At 42.9% G+C, this 19,582-nt stretch overlaps 1 protein-coding gene and 1 long non-coding RNA gene across 6 annotated transcripts in view; one reads left to right on the forward strand and one right to left on the reverse strand.

The window, feature by feature from the left end:
- The window catches only part of LOC310893397 (alpha-2-macroglobulin-like), a 40,028-nt gene extending 25,306 nt beyond the window's left edge, over positions 1-14,722 (reverse strand). Inside the window, exons 1-8 of one of the 2 annotated variants that reach the window (XM_083822334.1) lie at positions 14,417-14,722; positions 8,916-9,099; positions 7,768-7,924; positions 7,183-7,235; positions 6,464-6,484; positions 3,275-3,443; positions 1,321-1,405; positions 480-603 (exon numbers count right to left, since the gene is read on the reverse strand). In XM_083822334.1, the coding sequence (XP_083678460.1) occupies positions 480-603; positions 1,321-1,405; positions 3,275-3,443; positions 6,464-6,484; positions 7,183-7,235; positions 7,768-7,924; positions 8,916-9,099; positions 14,417-14,505 (882 nt within the window). In that variant the 5' untranslated portion in view covers positions 14,506-14,722. Of the gene's footprint in view, positions 1-479; positions 604-1,320; positions 1,406-3,274; positions 3,444-6,463; positions 6,485-7,182; positions 7,236-7,767; positions 7,925-8,915; positions 9,100-11,179; positions 11,257-14,416 lie in introns of those variants that run through there. The other variant, XM_083822335.1, reaches the window with a different exon arrangement.
- Positions 11,411-19,577, forward strand: LOC310893562. Of its 4 annotated transcripts, none has more exons than XR_014579091.1 (4): positions 11,411-14,122; positions 14,836-14,959; positions 16,362-16,533; positions 17,478-19,577. It is a non-coding gene; the product is annotated as an uncharacterized lncRNA (long non-coding RNA). The 4 variants fall into 4 exon arrangements; XR_014579092.1 differs by having other exon boundaries at positions 11,411-13,799; positions 13,900-14,122; positions 16,362-19,577; XR_014579093.1 differs by having other exon boundaries at positions 11,411-13,795; positions 13,900-14,122; positions 16,362-19,577.
- The last annotated feature ends 5 nt before the right edge of the window (positions 19,578-19,582 follow it).

The raw sequence follows: 19,582 nt of genomic DNA on the forward strand, positions 1-19,582 counted from the left end.
TGTTATCTCCCTTCTACCTTAGCCTTGTTTTTCTTCCTGTTTCTTCCATTGTCTTTACTCTCTTCCTTGTTGTCCCTTCTCTCTTCTTTTGTTTGACCCATATACTATACTGCTTTCTTGTCTTCTCCTCATCTTTTACACTCTTTGATCCCTGCCAGTCCTTTCCACAGTTATAAAATTATTTCCCATATTTTTTCCTTAGTGTGGGGATTAATACCAGGGGCCTATTAGCTGCTAACTGGAGACCTGTGACCAATGGGGTCAGGATTTCATCCGTGGGGTTTTCTTCATCATTTCTGTTTCCAGTTCGATGACTGACCTCTTAAGAATACCCTTCTGTTAGAATATCTGTTTTTCCCTTGACAGAGTGTTATCATTGATGTTCTACCATCTCCCAACAGTCATAAATTTGCCCTCCATTAGACAACATTGCCCATTACCCATAAGGAAGACCCCTACATTTTAATCTTGGAACTCACCCGCCTGACAAATTCTTCACACACAGCTTCTGAATCTTTTCCATAACAATGTGAACCAGAATGAGAAAATTTCCGGCACACTTGGACATTCACCAAACCAGGGACAGGTTTCCCATAAGTGTACCTATTAGAAAGTGTTAAACGATATACTAGATGATGTCAGTCAAAGTCACATTCAAACATAGCTCCTTAAGAACTTCTGTGGATGACTTAACAAAATTTCTTCTGAAAGCCTGACTAATCTGATATTTTAATGATGCTAGTGATTACGTTTCCATCATTTTGGTGGTGAGATTCTTACATCATACATTAGAATCTGTTCTAGGTGGGAGATGTCTGCAGGAATGCAGAAAAAGATTGTCTGTATAAAACTATTTTAGCTGGGATTATTCCTGTATGCCAAACTGTTGAGGATTCAATGAAGAAGCAGAAAGGTTGAACAGGGGCTCAGGTGGATCAATTTATGAGTTAAAAATTACAACACTGGGTTTGCACAACCTGCTTAAGTGATGTCTGATTTGACATCTCCAAGTACTGGAAGGTTCAGGAATGGCAGAAAAGCTCTAACTGCAGAAGCGTAAAGTGAGAAAGAGAAAGTGTAGAGTAAACTGGGAGGAGAGAAATGCTGATTGGTTTGGCATCGTCTTTTAAGGAACACAGAGAATCCCCTTCTCTTTGTCTGTTAAGGCCAAGTAGCAGGCTCAGAACAGATAGGGTGGAACAAACCTGCACTAGATGTCTTAGAATAGTATGAAAAGCCTTCCTAAGGTCTTCTTTCTGTGCTCAGCAGAAAGGAGGAATGAAGTAGGAGTGAGAGATTTACTACAATTCTGTGACTCACAGACCACAGACAGACACTGGAAGTTCCTTATCCTCAATAGTGATCATCTTGGGCAGCTTCACCAGGACCTCATACTTGGGCAGCACTAGATGGGAGAGAGAAAGTCTGATGAGAAGGGTAAAGAGTGTACTGCACAGAAACCCAAACAATCTGCTTAATATCAACCATCACTTCTGTGTGGTCTACCGTACAGCTCTGCTACCCCTTTCCTATGTTTTTACAGATTTCACCACCATTTGGGTTTAAAGGGAATGAAGGACTGTTCTAGCCCCTACCTTCCCTCAGCACATGCTTGTGTGATCCTGTTGTCATCAGACAGCCATGCACACCCCTCACATATGCCTATTCAGAGGGACATACTGGTACTGTATGTTGTGTTTCATGTTTCACAACACATAAATTTAAACTAAGTCTTGGAGCAGCACATTCACCACTTATGTCATTTACCACCTTGAAACAGCTCAAATCATTGATACTCTCTGGCTGCTCCTTACCGTTCTGGAGATCCCAGGCTGCTGTTAGGCTCACTGACATGTAGTATGTGAAACTATCCTGCATGTACAGATGTTTCTACTGTGCCTAGCCGTGGAACCTCAGTTCTGTATTCTCAAGTGAATGAAGCAGCAATAAGGCCTGATATAAAGGGTGGCAGGTAAAAAGCATGTTTTGCTCCTGAGTATTAATCATAAAATCATTTATGTTGGAAAAGACCTCCAAGATCATCAAGTGCAACTGTTAACCTAGCACTGCCAAGGCAACCACTGAACCATGTTCCTAAGCACCACATCTACACATCTTTTAAGTACTTCCAGGGATGGTGACTCAGCCACTTCCCTGGGCAACCTGTTCCAATGCTTTACAACTGTTTCAGTGAAGAAATTTTTCTTAATATCCAACCTAAACCTCCCATGGTGCAACTTGAGGCTGTTTCCTCTTGCCCTATCACTTGTTGCTTGGGCGAAAAACCCCCACCTTGCTACAACCTCCTTTGAGGTAGTTGTAGAGAGTGATAAGGTCTCCCCCGAGCCTCCTTTTCTCCAGGCTAAATAAACCCAGTTCTCTCAGCCACTCATTAAGTTACAACCCATTTTGCACCCTGCAACACTAAGGCCCCCCCAGCTACTCAAGCCCAGGACTGCATTAAAGCATACAATGGCCTGCTTCCAGGCTTTGTACCTGAGATTTTTATTTTTTTTTCCCCAGTGCAAGCGAGTAAGACAAGGGAGGGTGTGCACCTCCTCAGCTCAATGTTTCAACCCCAGGATGCATTTCCTCAAAAGGCTCTGCCTAAGGTGTAACAGAGTTAGCAACAGGGGAAGTTCATGGGGATAAGGCTAAAGAATGAATAAAAGAAAAACTATTTTAGCATGAAGCTAGGAAATGCATATACATCTCTGGTTGGGGGAGGAGGTCTGAGACATCTCTGTGGGAGGAGGCACAACCCATCTGTCACCATGGCAGGCTGGAGCCTATAACCTGGGTTTGTGTTCAGATTATTCACCATGTTCATACTAGCCACAATGACTAACTGTAAACCAGATAAACCAGTGCCCAAGCATTTCAGATACAGTCTTCTTTCGGTCTGCATCCTGTGTTTTCCAGAAATTGCAAGTTCTGAGCAATGTGCTGGGTGTTTCAGGTTTTGTACAGCTGGGGGAGCCGCAGGGAAGATCCAGTGCAGAGCCCAGGGCAAGCAGCCACCTCAAACGCACTTGCAAGTTTTAATTGCAGAACTCGTGGGGTTCAAATGCAATTTTAAGGTGGGGATCACAGGCCATAAACTGAGCAACCACCTCTGGTATTTAGCACCTTCTATGTCAGCCACCCTGAACCCCATTGCCTATGTATTCAGAATCCCTGTCTTCATGCCATTCCCAGCAAATCCCAAACTGAGAGGCCACAGTAAAAAGCATTTCTGTCAACCCTGCTTGCAGCCCTTCCCTCCTTTCCTTACCATATTCCTCCACACTGAAGGAGTGTTCCACATGGGAGGTAACGCTCTTCTGCACGACTATTTTGTAGGAGCCTTGCATGGGGTCAGAGGTGAGAGGGAAGGACAGCTCTATAAGGCCGGTCTCCAGTTCCACCCCTTGCCATTGGTATATACGGTTCCTCTGTGGATCCTGCAGGTGAGAATAAGTCACAAGGCAGTAACTTACGTACATAATCATGGCAGTTTGGTGCAGGATGCTCGCAGGGACAGAGCAGTGGAGTGCCCAGGAAATATACATCCAGGCTATGAAATGCCTAGCTGTAATTACTCAGTAATCTGTGAGCATCTGTGACTCCAGGAGCACTTACCTGTCAGTTCTGCATAGCTAGCATGAAAGAAAGCAGACAGTTTTTAACTCTGGAGGTCTTGTGTTCTCTCCCTCTCAACAACATTGGATGCTTACAAAGTATGGGGCCCAGAGGCTGGGAAAGACTGACAAGGTAACACAACAAAAATATGGATAGCAGGAATAAATTGAGCATGGGGGGAAAGGAGGGAAGTTTCATTACAGACTTCTTGACTTGCTTGTTCAAAGTTTTTTTCTGTGCCTGGAGTAGAGTCTGCTTGAGAACCAGTGCATAGTCTTCTGAAGAATGAGATATGGGACTGAGAAATCTACATGTTTAAGAGCCCAAAGTTTGTGGTAGGGTGGGGACGTGGGGGAAGGAACAGGGAGAATATCAGAGGAATAGGGAAAGTACATCCAAGATAAGTGCACCCAGCTGAGACTTCTCCCTTGTCTCTGGCCATTCCTAATTCTGGGGCTGAAATCTCATCACTACAACAGCTGAGTATTGCTCACTGTGAATTGACTGTCAACAGGCTGTGCTCCAAATTCATCAAGACAGCCCCAAATTTCTCACAGAAGTCACTGAACTAATGCAGTGGTGCAGTGAAGCTTGATGCACCCTTTCTAGGCCCCTCAGCAGCACAGTTAATGTTTACAGCCTTTCATTTTCTGCTTGCTCTATGCGTTGTACCTTGGCTGTTACTAAAAGCCTGTTTGCTCTAGACAGCTCAAGGTAAGTAACTGCTGATGGGGTACATTTACTTCACTGAGATTTTATCCCTGGGCTTAGGAAAAGGTGATGTGAAAGACATCCTAGCTGGAGGTCATCAGTCAGAGGGCAGCAGAGACTTGCTCCCAAGAAACACCCCCAGATGTGGGGAAGGCACAGTCAGTGAAGTGTCTGTGGCTCTGACCAAATCCTCTTCATCATAAAAAAGCTCACCACGTATTTTGGAGAACACCATTTGGGCCTCCTTATGGGAGGAATGTTTACAGATGGGCTTGTAATCTTGTTGCCATTTCTGTGATGGATTTATGGGGAAAGCCTGAATGTAAGTTTGTTTTTCCCAGGAAGTCTTTTTATTTTTTAATGACAGAAGCAATGTCAAAATAATAGGTCAGAAATAGTCTCATACTAATATCTGCCTTTGTGGTTGACTACAGTCAGTTAGCTATGTTAAGGATGGAATGATGAACATTCCTTTCCTTAGCCCTGCTAACTTTAAAGCTGTCACCTTCCTTCACTGTTGCCACCCTTTTCTTTGGTCCAGTCCAAATTTAATGCAAGAATGTGGTAAACTGCACTGGTGGATCTGATCTGGCCAAACCAAACCAAACCAAACCAAACCAAACCAAACCAAACCAAACCAAACCAAAACCAACCAAGCAAACAAAAAACACCAAACAAACAAAAACCCCCAACAACCTAGGGAAAAACAAGTGGTGAATGTGTTGCCAGGTGAGTTTCCCAGTCTATGTCTGTAAGTCTTTCTAAAGCCCCAGTCTTTCTCTAAGACTGCCTCACAGATATCTGTGAAAGCTGAATAGCAGTGCTGGACTGAAAAGGAGCAGTAAGGAAGGGAGAGGTGCCGGTGGGAATGGAGGACAAGGCCTACACAAGCTGGCTTAAACAGTACTGACAAACACATCATAGGCTGGAGCTGAAAGCTCTCCAGGCCTTCCTGGTATTTTGAAATGGAAGCTTTTCATGGTACTGATACAAGAATGGTTATGAAATTATTAGTCTTTTTATACAAAGGCATATAGGATTTCAGGAGGCAGTGGATAGGCTTTCTTCCTTCTTGATCATTTCATGAAATTCCTGTATTCAGGGGACTTGTTCCTTTGGGGCACTGCACCCAGGAGAGAGACCTCAGCATAAAGCAGTTCTGAGACGTTCTCCTCCTATCCCACACCACAAGTCTCTTAACCTGTTTTCTTCCACTATTCACAGACTGTCAGTAGCCCACCAGCTGTGCAACTCTGTTCTGGTCATTTGCTGTGGTGAAGGGAGAGTAAGAGCACTGTGGCAGGACGGCAGAAAAAAAGAACATGGCCTGTTTGTAGCCCATGCTCTGCCCTCCCTGTTGTGGCAACACTCCCAGCTTTAGAGAGAGACAGGGCAGAATGGAGACAGGGAACTCAAGCCACAAGGAGCACTACTACGACTGACTACATAGGATCCAGGATCACACAAACCAAATTGAGAATTGTGAATACTAGTTTCATCATTGTTGGTGCTGCTATCATGACTTCAGGATCTATCACGGGGTCCTTCCTATCATTTTTCTGCTAGAAGATGTCTCTGATAGTAATTGAAAACTCTGGTTACTCAGCTGAAATAGTGGGTACCTCATTCACTGACAGAATCATCCTTCCTTTAACTTTTGTTTATCACTGAGGTTCAACTATAAAAACACAAACAAAAACAAAACAAAAAAACAGGCATGTTTGGGATGATAGGGGATATGCCTACTTACATAATTTTACTTCTTTAATTCTGCTAATTTGTTTAATGCAGTTTTATGGTTTCAGTCATACTTGGCAGACAGAGAATCCTAGCTCTGCTTGGGAAGAGGAATAAGCCATTCTGATATGACCTCTAGGCATGTGTAATTCTGTTCACAGCATGGCTAGTACTCATTAACTATTTTGGTCCTACAGCACATTCCTCAATCAAAGAACCATTGTCAGAACTTATTTTGATGCCCTACTAATCAGCCGTCCTTTACACAATGGAAAAAGGTCATGCACCCATCTTTTTTCCCTTGCACTTCAGCCTACAAACACCACTGCTGAGGAATAATACCTCTGTGCACTCACATTCTGCTGAAATAATATACATGTAGTTATCCACTCACCTGAATATAGACAAATGGAAACTGTGGGGAAAGAACAAAGGAAAATCAGAGTTAGAAATACAGGTTGCCTGCAGATGGAAGTAATTTCCTGATTTGGACTGAAGGGAATAAAAACAACCTTCTAAGAGGTCCTCTGAGTTCTTTTCTGTACTTCCTTAGTTCTTGATAGATAAGAGAATCTCTTCTACAATATTTTAGAGCTCCAACTTTTTGTCTTACCACAATATGAATATGTGAAAAAGAGTTTCTGAAGAACTATATGAGGATCTGACTGACAAATAAGCTAAAAGGTGAACTACACCAGTGACCAATTTCTTCAAATCAAGTCATTTTCATGCTGCTCTCTGTCTCTAAGCATGCGGTTGCACCCACTGCCAAAAACATCTACACATCTGTCACTTTCAACAGAAACTTGCCTCACCCATTTTTTCTCTAATGAATTCCCTGCCTACATGCTTGCTTATCCACATACATTCCTTTGGTAATCTGTTTCTAAACATCTAAATCCCTTTGAAAAAAGGGGCTAGGTTTCTCAGTCAATGGAGTCAGATGGATTGTGTCCCAGGACCAGATATGACATATGGGATGGGTCAAGGATGGTGTGAATAAGAAAGGATCATTTGCTTTAAATGCTCTCTTTGGTGGTTCTGGATGAGGATAGTAATGGTATTAACAGGGAATTACACCTCCCGGTTAAAAACAAGGAATTATGTCTCTACCTTCTCATTCAGTGGGTGGAAGTCCTTGTCCAGAGAGACGATCCGAAATAGAACTGAAGAGTGTAATGGAGAAGAAGGAAATTCCACTGTTAGATTTGTAGCCATTACCAGGAAATGTCAGTGTTTCAATAACTTATAACTCAGATTCACTTCACTGTTCAACAAACTCTGAACTGAGATCCCTAAGTTATAGAAGCAATTAATTTAGGCTCTCTCTTTCAGATGGTGATAGATAGGATAGGATAATCAGTTCTTGGCCAAACTGAATTGTCCCTTGGGAGTGCTTGTTCTGCTCTGTAGATTCAGGTGCAGCCAAGAGAGACTATGCTTTGAAGTCATCCCACATTTGTGCCTTTAGCTGATTCTGTGCCACCTGACTAAGATGCTCTGCCTGAAGGATGGAAAACAGCAATGACAAAGGTACCACATGCCCTAGATCTCAGCTGACAGAAGTAAGATTTACTGTTGGCTGTAATTCCCCCCATGAAGAAGTCTGAAAACTTTAATGAAAGTATGAGTCCTCTGGGGAATGAAGCCCAGACGATTTTTTGCTGTCAGAGTTAACATCAACCCAATTCTCTGTACCTGTCTGTCCGGGCTTGTAGATGGGTTTGTCTGTCTGGACAAAGACCAAACTCTCAGAATTCTTGACCAGCACTGACTTGCGGCTTCTGAACTGCAGGGTCTCCCCCTTCACCATCACAGTGAGAAATGCCACTGATGTGCTATTGGATTTTGGGACCTGAGGAAAATGAAGAGAATTATTACTTTACTGATTCATCTCATTGGACTGAGCCCTTGGAGGACAGAATATTAGCTAGGTCTAAAACTTCTCTGAAGGGATGCCAAAGGCACAGGGCCGGAAACAAGAGTAAGACATGACTTTCTGATGTGAACTTGGAGGGCTCATTGAGGGAAATGGTTGTCCCCTTCTACTCCTTACTAGTGAAACCCACCTGGAGAATTACATTCAGCTCTGAGGCCCCCAGTTTAAGACATGGATCTGTTAGAGCAGGTCCTGAGGAGGCCCATAACAATGATGAGAGAGAGGGCTGGAGCACCTCTCCTATGAAGACAGGCTGAGAGTTGGGGTTGTTGTCTTCTCCATTTCCTTGCATTTTCACTATGCTTCTTCAGCCTGTCCTTCCAATACTGGAAGCCTTTCCCTACCGTCATCTATAAGCTTTCCTCAAAGAAATATTAAAACTGATCTTGCTCCATCCTGTGATTTATTAAAATGGAAATCTACCCAGATTCATTTTTTGTGGGTGGTACCAGTTGCTTACATTACTCTCCAACCACCAGGAAACAATTATGAATATGTCCCAGAAGGAGACAAGATAACCCCATGGACTTCACTTTCTTTTACCACTTCCCCATCTTCTATGGTTCTCATTCCACTTCAGTATTTTTCCTCTGAGGCTTAACGAGATCAAACCAAGATGGGTTATGTTCTACTTTAAAGTCAAAGTTCTAGGATGAATCATCCCAAAAGAGTTCCCTAAGCCCTGCATGCACAAAAATATCATGTGGAATGCAGAATTTGAGGAAAATTGTTCCTCATAAGGCTATCACAGTCAGTTTTCCACATCAAATTCTTTTTTTGTTTGTTTGTTTGGCTTAACTTAGAAACTTCCAACTGCAGTGTCTTATTTCTCATCTCTGAACTGTTTAGTAATACTACGACTTAGCAATAAGCACAAAGGATCAGCCTAAAGGGATTAGATACTCACAGAGAAAGGGATGCAGGTGAATATATCCTTCTCCGACACCACATCATCAATCAGGCTCCTGTTTTCCCCTTGATGCTCAAGCGTGGCACTCAGGGTCACAGACTCGTTCAGGTGGGTCAGCTGAACACAGACTTTCTCAGGAGCATCGGTGTGTATCAGAAAGGGCAGCAGCACCATGTATTGCCTAGAAAGAGGGGGGAACCAAGGATCAGAATTGTGAAGTGGTATAAAGAAAACAGTATTAAATGAAAGGAAATTAACAAATCAGCAAGCCTAATCCATTACTGTCTCTGTGAGCTCCAGTGCATATACACATGAACACATACATTTTATTTTGGGTTTATACATGTTAAATTGCCTAACTAATTAGCCTAAAAGCAAGAAAATGCTTTCAGTAGAGGAACTATTTCTATGCTAATAGACAGCCCTTTATAAAGGCTGTTTTGTTCAGCTTCACAGCAGGGAATAAGGATGGCGTGAAAAGTTCCAGGCTGTTAATTGATTTTTGTGTATCCCACAATCTCTTATTGAGACTCAAAGGCATTAGCTAAAAAAGGTTGAAAATTCAGCAGTTACAGGGTTGAAAAAACCACCTACTTCTGTGGCTGCTCCTGTTTTTGCTTATCCAGGTTTCCAAACCCTTCTCACGCTGAGCAAAAATGTGAGTGCTTGCAGTTTGTGACCTTATTAAGATGAGCACACAAAGGATTTCAGAGAGCAGTGGTTTATTGCAACAGAAGTGCACTTGCATCTTCAAAGAGCTTTTGACAAAGGTCCCTCACAAAAGACACGTAAACTAAGCTGCCCTCCAATAAAAGGGATAATTTTACTAATTTTTATTAATAAATCCAATTATTAATTCTGATGTGGATTAAGTGTTTAAAAGATAGGTTGTAAATGGTAAGAACAAATAGTGCATTTGTACAGCAGAAGCAGGTCACCATGAAAATCTGTGTAGGGACCCCTGTTGTTCAGTCTACTTCTAAGTGATCTGGGAAGTAAAATTTTTCTGATAATTATCCAGGGTAAGAAAATGTTGAAAAGTGAAAAAATTGTGAACTAGTTGTGAAAAACTTTTATCGTATTGTGGGACTATAGCAAATATGGCAAATTAACTCTTCATTAAGGGAAAAGAATGATTCAGGGAAGAAAATAGCACCCCGACAGTATATACTATCATGTATATCATGCATCACTTAGTGGGCTATTACCACTCAGGAATGAACTCTGTTAAGCACTCTTCTAAAATTCTCATTCAGTGATAAGTGACAAATGGATTGTAATGAACTATCCTTAAATCTGTGATCGTAAAGAAAGAAGATAGATAGATAGATCGTAAAGAAATAGAGGACAAATCAGAACACATAATTTTGCCAATGTGTAATTGCATCCACATCTCGAATATGGTATGCTGTTTTTTTTTTCCCATTTCAGAAAGGGATTTAGAAGAAAGATTCAATGAAAGATGGTCTGAAATCTGGAATAATTTTTATAGGAAGTGACACTACAAAGATTAAGATTCTTTAGCCTGGAAAAAAAGGAATGAGAGAAAGCTGTTATGCACAAAGGATTCCTAAAGTATGGTTTGTTCATCATCTGTGACAATAAATGTACTAAACAACACCATGTAAAAACATTAACTGACACTTTTAGAAAAACAAAATGAAGCAGAACTTCTTCACTAAGGTGCAAAATTAAATAAAGGAATCTAATGGTAATAGGTACTATAAAGTCCAAAGTATAATTCTGGTATGACTAGCCTGTGGCTCTTGAATCTTCTGGTTTTCTCATGCAGTCCAAGAAGAGCAAACATACCCAGATTGCATCATGTGATAGACAGCAGCTGACTGTCCTTCCCTGGGTAAAGAACAAAAGGAGCCAGCAGGTACCACTGAATTTGATAATTAGGGCCCTACCTGCATGTGCAGCCAAGTGCAGACCCTTAGAAAGAAGCTGTCAGTCCCAGCTGCTGGTAACTCTGGGATATGGTTTGTACCCCATGGTCCCAGTTACATGAAATTTGTTATGAGACTCATCGAGGCAAGAAGACCTGCTACTCTTGATAGGAAGGTTATCAAAAATGGCCTGGGTAAATTCATTGCCCAGAAAGGGCTAGAAAACATAGGGCCACAGATGTAATCCCTGCTACAAGAAGACCTTGCACTTCTGATAAATAGAAGCTCCATAAGGGTACAGCAGGTGGAAAACTCAGGCACAGTACCTGCCTTACTCCTTTATTCTGTCCCACAGCACCTATCACTTACCACTTCTTGTGTGATGCAGGGCCATTTTTATGGACCTGGTATTCCCTGTTCCCTGTGTACATTCAAGCTCTTCAGCAGCAGGTCCTGGTGGCAATTCAATCTGCAAGGTATGTTAATCACTGTATGGGAGGAAACCTTGGGTCAGCACTGTTTAAACTGCTTTGCTATGGACCCTCCACTGGGGCAGGCTAATGTGCACCTTACCAGATAGTTAATAAAAACACTTTGTAAAGATCACACAGTCACAAGTGACCTAGGAAGAAGTATGGTGGTGTACTAACAGCTTTGTTGAGGGATGGAAATCATACCCAGGGCATCAGAATGAAGAAATGCTTACTCGCAGGACTGAGTGTATTCAGGCAGAGCTGATGTGAGAAGTGTAGAAATAGAGTGGTCTCCCTTCAGCCCTGCGGAAAGATAGTTGGGTACATTCCAGAGCTACATTACTGCCCAGGCTCTGAGCTTTTGGGCCCTCCTAAAACTACTCTGAAGACAGTGGGACCTAGGGAGTACCTCCATTTCCCTCAAAACCAGGCAATGCGATAAAGCATGGTAAGGAGCCAGCAGGCACCTCTGGCCCCTATTCGCAGCTGCAGAAGCAGTGAAAGGAGGGACCTCCAGCCACCCAGGGAATGACTTACAGCTTTTGATTATGCTGCACTAACTAGCTGCTTGCTACATCACTACCCTTCCTCCATAGCCTTCTCACCACAGCTTCACCCTACGTCCCCTAATCTAATTTTCCTTGCATCCTGTCAGTGGCAATGTGACTGCAATGTCCAGTCTACCGAAGGGACAGCGTGACCTAGTTCATAGGGAATTTGGCTTTATTCCTCCTCCTGTTCACTGTTTCACTGAAATTTTGGCCAATGCACAGAACTTCCCCCTATGCCAGCTTCACGGTCTTTGAAACAAGGTTATGAAATACGCTGTTTATAGACCTCCCTTCAACTGTTTTGAGATGTGTTGGTGAAAAGGGCTAAATGAATTAAAGTACTATGAAAGCTTTAAATAGTCTGGGTCACACAGTCCATATACAGCCATTCCAGGACGAAATGCTTCTGGGCTACCAGAAGAGACCTCACCAGCCTCGCTGCCAGCAAGGTTGGCAGTATTCTGAAAACAGAGGCAGTGACTCCATCAGAAGCAGGCAACAAGGAGGGATAAGGGACCCTAGAGAAAGCGGCTGACTTAAAAATGCTAAGTTTGTCTATACGGAGAAGGTAATACTCTAGCTTACAATGGACTAGCTTAGAATCATAGAATCACAGAATACATGATTCTATGATTCTTGATACTTCCATGTATCAACTCTCAGCTGCTTCCTGGAACAAACATTCAAGCAAAGAAACCACTGAGTTTCATCAGCTCTGTCAATCTGTATCCATATCTGTCAATTCAAATACCATCATGAGCGAGCACTTTTGGCTATCTCAAATATATTCCCAAACATTATACACTACATTGTAAAATAGCTTACATGCACAACCACATATCAGAATAGGTGAACAATGCCTACTGTTGAATTCTTCCAGAATAGATCCAGAGTAAGAAAAAAAGTCCTATTGTCAGTATGCCGCAGTATCGTACATATATATATATATATATATTTGTTTGTTTGTTTGGAAAGGACATTTGGATGTCTCAAGCCAACTTCTCTCCTGGAAAAGGAAGTTGCAATGGGTCACCCGTTCTGATGCTGCAGTAACATGGTGAATAAGAGTTTTATTTATTTTTTAATATCTAATCTGAACCTTAATTGTGTCTCCTGTGCAGATAGCCACTTCTGAAACAGAAAGAGCAACAACTGTTGCTGCTTATCAAAGCTATCTCCCTGTGCAAGATGCAGAACACAAATCTTGGTTGGAAGCTTCATTTTGATTTGACTTGGAGGTCTTCCGTTCTAGGGTAGCTTCCCTCCTGTGTTATACACAGCATCGGATCAACCCTGCAGCACATGGTACCAAGTGTGAGTGAGATCCATTATTCTCACACCTGCCTAGCAATTCACTACTCAGACCACACTGTCTACCTCTTCCCTGACTGCTTACTGCACTCAGCTCCTATCTTTGTTCTGTGATCCCAAATACACCTCTCCTCCTCACACCTTTCTCATCCTTTCCTCTTTCTCCCCTCCCAAAATGATGCTCAGTTCAGAGAAAAAGAGCAGCATGTTGCCTATGCGAGGAAAGGACCAAGCAGTTTCCGTCTGATCTTTGGCAGGGATATGAACAAGATTACCGTGGAGACACTGGAGAGCTTTGCCTGACCCCAAAGCAGACTTGGCTGGCTTATCTACCCCAGAAGCAGCCAAATAGGGCAGGTGAATGAGGGACTGATGGTGAAGTGTGAGTCAAAGGTCCTTCAGTTTTGAGCCAGTCACCACTTTACCTCTGACCACACAGTAAGCAACAGCAGTGTTGCTGCACCTCCTGCTGCAGCTACTAGTGCTCATGCGGTGCTTGTGGGCACGAGATCTCTAGCAAGCATCACAAGACCAGCTTCGGAACCACAGAGGAGAGAACCGTGGCACAGCAAGAGGCACGCTGTGACAGCAGCAAGAGTCTAAAGAGGGAGATTGCTCTGCCTGGACAAGAAGCTGCAGAACCCTCTGTGGTAGGTGAGGCTGAGGTGGGGAGGCCAGGCTGATCTGCCCTTGCAGAGCTTCTCCTTGGGGCCCTCAGCAGTGTGAGTGCTGCAGCCATGCTCCTCACCTGCAGAGCCCCGGGGTGGACATCCCAGGGGAGGGTGCCAGCGCCAGACTCCATGCTGGCGGAAGGGAATTTAGGTCACAGATCCTCTTTGGGAACAAGCACGTCTGATGCTGCCAAGGGAAACAAACCGGGATGAAAGAAACAGGAGAAAGGGAACAAACCAGCTTGAAAGAAACAGGAGAACGCGGAGAAATGACTCAATGATCAAAACAAGGATACTACGGGAAAGGTAAGTACATGCATGCCCACAAAAACTCAGGCACCTGAAGATTTCTAGGTAAGAATATATTTAGGCAGAGATATTGTTCTGAACCAGGGCTGGACTAGCAGGGGAGTACCGAGGGGAAAAGGGAACACTGGCAGAGATGTGCAGGAAGGTCAGGGCTGGGCTAGTAGTGGGATGCAGGGTAGGAATGGGAGAAACTGGCACAGCTGTTTAAAGAATGACAGAAAAGAAGAAAAATGACCAAAAAAAAAAAAGGAGCACTAAGACCTCCCTCCCCCTTCCATATGTGTAGCTTACGGTTCTGTAGTGGGAGAGGTATTTCCAGGGAGGAAGAAGAGGAGAAGGAGGAAGATATCTGGTTTGCCAAAGAGCCAGTCCTTCCCCATGGTGCAGAGCAGGACTGTGGTGACTCAAGCAGACATCCAGTCTGGTCCGGTGCTGTTGTTTTCCTGCACCTTGTAATTCCCCTCCACTCTCTGCTGGGTCAGCCCCTTTTTAACTGCTCTCTGCAAACAGCCCAGGGGCTAGAGGAGATAAGGGCTGTGGGCCAGGACCCATCCGGAAATGGGGAGAGGCGAGAGGCGTATAAGGAGGAGCTGGAGCAGAGGGACAGTATTTGGCTAGAGACTTTCAATGTGGGGGAAGGGTGTTTATTGGACAGTACTTATATTAGAAATCTTCGAACCATTCATACCCTGCTTTCTTTAACCCATCAGAGATCCACAGTCTTGGGGAAATGAACCAGGTTTGACACAAGGTTGCTCCCTGAGGGTGGCATCCAATCTCAGCGCTCGGACACCCAGTAATGCCATCTTTTGAAGTCAAAAGCTGTGTTTATAGGTATGTTACGAACAAAAGGAAACCCACAGGCAAAAGCATTGCTCATGTTATATTAACAGAATACTGAAGTAGTTTGCTGACAAAGCCCCTAACAGGGCTGCTAGGTTAGACAATTAGTCAGTCAGGAATAAAATCCAAAGTGAGGTGACTACAGGTCTAGATATGGAAATATGTTGTTTCCACTGTGAACATGCATAAATATTAGGCAATGCCATCGGGTGGCATCCCTGCCCCCCAGCATGGTGATCATCTTCCATCATTCTGTGTTGCCTGTTCTTAGACTGCCTGGTCTGGGGTGAAAATGTTCCAGGTGCCCCAGGTGTCTCCCCTTTCCCTTTGCCAGATTCAGAGCTGTGCTGCTGTGAGTTGCATCCATAGTGAAAGTCACTCAGAAACAGCACTGCTCACTTGGCTTGGTTGTCTGTGAATATCTTGTTGCAACAGCTTATCCAGAAGTTGAATTTAGTAATTAAAAAAAAAAAAAAAAAAAGATTGCTACATTCCAGCTGGTCACAGAAATGAAATATTCAGTCCAAGCTACCAGAACTCCCTGAGTAGCCTGACTTTGTGGGGTATTTGTATCAGCCCTTGGAAGACTGCAAAACTGCAGCTGTAGGGCTTCAGCTTGCCCTACAGAGTCTCTGCAATCAAAGAATCAAAGATTGGTCACGCTCTTATTAGAGATTTGTGACCCCTGTGAAGAGTCCTGTTGTGTATGAATACTCAGGAGATAAAATACTTTAGCACAAATCTTATTGAATGTGATTATATGAAGCCACATTAGTGGCAGAGGTTCTCTGATCTGTACAGAGGAACTGATAAGATCAGAACAACACTAATGGTTTGTCTGAATATTAAACTTTGAAATATAGTGAATGTTAAAACTGAATGTTAGTTTAACTACATAGTGTGTCTTGACTCTTGTGCTGACAGAAAACTGCAGGGAAGAGCAGTGTGAATGATGAGGAGAAATGTCTGAGGAGGAAAGGAAGTTTAAGAACTGTGTTCAAAAATCAGGCACAGTCTCTCATGGAATAAAGTTCAACACCTTTTTACAAACCACAAAAATAAGGAAAACAAACAGGAGGCAGCCAGTGCTAGGAATAAGTGTTATATAAGCGTGATATGAAAAAGGAATGAACATACACAGTCATAGAAACCAAAAGATTTAGCAGATTATCAGCTAGAGATGGAAATATTGATAAAATCTGGTTGTGTAACTATAAAGTAATAAAAGCCATATGGATCTTTCTCCAAAAATGCCCCCTATTGTCTGTCCTCTCCCTCCCATTTCCGTCTTCTCCAGTAAATAACTTGTGCAAAGTAGCAGTTTTCAAAGCAATTGTGTCCTGGATATTTGTTGGAAAACATGACTCACCCCACGTGTTCTGTTTTCATTCAGGATGTTGTGAACTGAAAACAAAAAGAAACCAGAATGGACACGTACAGTATGCTTTAAGGATGAGCATGTAAAACTAAAATTCATAGATCTAGAGGACTATCAGAAGCGGGGATTCAGCAGAGATCCTTCTCACTGCAATCTTTCTTCTACTCACCTATTTCCCATCCACAAGGTACAAAACATCTGTTTTTCAGTCCCCCAGGAACCACTCATTAGGTCTCTGACATCCTACTGCCCACCTTGCTCCACAAGCACTGACTGAGGCAGTCTATCTGGTACCTATCCCATTAAGCGCAGAACAATTGGTTTGAACTTGTACTTAGCTTGAAAGCTTTTTGGTTCTTTTTCATACCTGGAAGACAGATTGTGTATCTGAAGGACTGGCTACTTCTTCCAACAAGGGTAGCTGATCTGATAAGAGATATCTAAAGGAAACAAACCCAAAGCAATTTACTTAAAATAAATAAATAAATAAATAAAAAGCTTTACAAGAAAAAGCATTTGTACAAATTAATAGGATTAACAACAATACCCAGAAGGATAAAAAAAAAGGGTTTATTATTTTGTGGGAGACAAAATATTTCACAGGCTGTAGTGAAGAGAAGCTCCTCTAAAACTTATTAGGAAAACTCAGAAAGCGTGAACATTACACAAGTCGCAACATGCAGATGAAGGAAGATATTCAATGAAATGAAGGCCCGTAAAAAGGCTTCATCAGTTGAACTTCAAATTAAACTGAAAATATTAGAGCAAATAAAGATTATCCACTTTAGTAGCCTGTTGAATATCTTAATTTGACAGAAGGCTCTGGTGGCAGATTAACTGCCTTTCCTGAGTGCGGACATCTAGGCTGTCTAATATAACTCATATGAATTTCTGTGGTGTCCTATGAACAACTAAATCTATTCAGGTATGGTAAAGGCATCAACAAATTACCCATGTTTTAGTGTGCTTTGTAATGCATTAGGTTTTATAAATAGATTGTGACTGACTTTGTGTGATGCAAGGCAAGACCATTGGTAGTGCAAGCCCTATACAAAGTAGGGCTAATCCACCTTTCCCAACTTCTTATAACAAATATTACTTCTGTTTATACTTTTTGTCTTGCCTTAAAAGAAACCTATGCTGTCTGTTGCTAAAAAGACTGCGACCAAAGCTGTTAACCCTATGGTATGAGAAATCTGCAGCATGTCAGTCTGATGTTTATAGAGCACAGTGGAATGGGATCACTTGTTGAAATCCCACCATTAAATCCATCCAAGGTAATCAGTGAATAACATTAATATTGTTTAAATATATAACCAAGAAACTAGCTGTTTCATGTTGACAGATATGGTTTTGATATTACAGAGAAATTAAGATGGTCCCTGATGTAAAGAATGAAAAGCTATTACATTTGTATTTCTCAGACTATTGCATGGAAAGGGTGGGGAAAAGCCGAAGTATTTACAAATGTGTCTGAAAACTGCATATGAGATAATTAACAATACTATTTATGACTCACGTTTTCTCTTTTCAGATAAAACTTCACCACATAAAGTCATAAAAAATGCATATAAAACTACAAATTTCACTTTATCTCTCTCTGTGATGTTATAATCCAGGCTCCCTTTCTCCTCAGATGAGATGCAAGCACCTCTTGAGGTGGTTCTGGTGGTCCTGAGGTTGGTGTTCAAGGCAGGTAGCATCAAGGGAGAGACAGGCTCTTCTCAGAGGTAGGCAGTGGCAAGAGCAGAGGCAGCGGGCCAGGCTGTGTCCAGAGAGACTCTAACAGAACAGACAGAAAAAATGCTTCCTCCGAGGGTGGTGCAGCAATAGAACACGTGCCCAGAGGGGCCATGGGATTGCCATCCCTGGAGACTGTCCAAACTTCATGGCACAAAAGTACCAGTACAGAAGAAGACCATGCTAACACAGCACAGGCATTTCAAAGATTTTTCCCATTTAGCTTTTGATGCTCATTCATTTAGCTACAAAATAGATATATAAATAAATAAATAAATAAATAAATAAGGTGAAACCCCAAATCACTGCCCCTCTGAATGACTTTGCAGGAAGAAGAAGTGGAAGACGACTGTGTCTATGCCACCTTTCCGGCTGGACCAGGTTGTACTTGTCTTGTGCAGCATCTGCTTACTGTGGTGGCTCTGCCATGGGGCTTGATCCTCCAGCTGTGCAGGGGGAACACTGGTCTGGATCCATTGGCGTGGTGGGCCAGGAGCCAGCTGGCTGAGCTAAAGAAGGGATAGGCTTTATGCTTAGCTCAGTTACTGATGTGCTGGGTCACACTGGGCAAGCCCAGGCCCCTCTCTGGGCCACAGCTAAGCCAGCTGTGATCTGCTGCTCAAGACCCAGTACAGATCTTTCCCTGGTGCAGAGAGCTGTAATTCAGCTGATGTGTTTGTACAGATTTTTGAGACGGAGGATGCTACAAGAAAGCAGGACAAGAAGTCCTGATGGAGTATTAGGCAAAGAAATAGGATACTCTTATGGTTAACCCTTTCCCATACACCTCCACATTGCACCTTGGTGGGCAGCGCAGAGTGTGTCACATTTATCCTTTTGGGTCAGGAAAAGGGGTGTAAGCCATGATGCTGAAGAACAGGTTCCTTTTGAATTTAGGGTCCTGCTACAGAGCCTGCCCTGGCTGCATTACACCACTGCACTTCCCTTGTGTTTGGGGATACCCTGCACTGGACACAAGTGATTGGTAGGGAACAGGACAAGTCCTAAGTGCACAAGGACCTTGCCTAAGGAGCCAGAAAATGTCAGGAGAGCTGTGCATTCCAGAGCTAGCCGTGAAACTCAAACTCCGTGTATAGGACTTCCTAGAAGAGTTTTACCATGGCATAGGCATAAGGTCAGCAAGTAAGTGTGGACACACCTTGCCTTGACCAGAGGGACAGCAATGGGAGGAACAGGTTTCAACTAATACCCCAAGCCAGTAGGGTCTAGAGCTTATCACTTCCAGTAAAGTGAAGTAGGAAAGGCAAACATGTGGCATGGTTATGCAATTGTTTCTGGTAATAACCTAGCCTTCACCTCCCAGTGGGTACTGAGCCAAAGACTGAGAAAAAAATGTGCAAGGTTAGGACTTTGCAGCATGCACACAGAGCCCTGTCAATACACAGTATGGTGATTTTTATTCCCTCCACCTCTGCCTGCTTCATTCATATTTATCTTTGCTTTCAAATAAGAATTCTTCACTCTCCCAACTGCCA

The sequence above is a fragment of the Anser anser genome (assembly GCF_964211835.1).
Source record: "Anser anser genome assembly, chromosome: 1".
NCBI classification, from domain to species: domain Eukaryota; kingdom Metazoa; phylum Chordata; class Aves; order Anseriformes; family Anatidae; genus Anser; species Anser anser.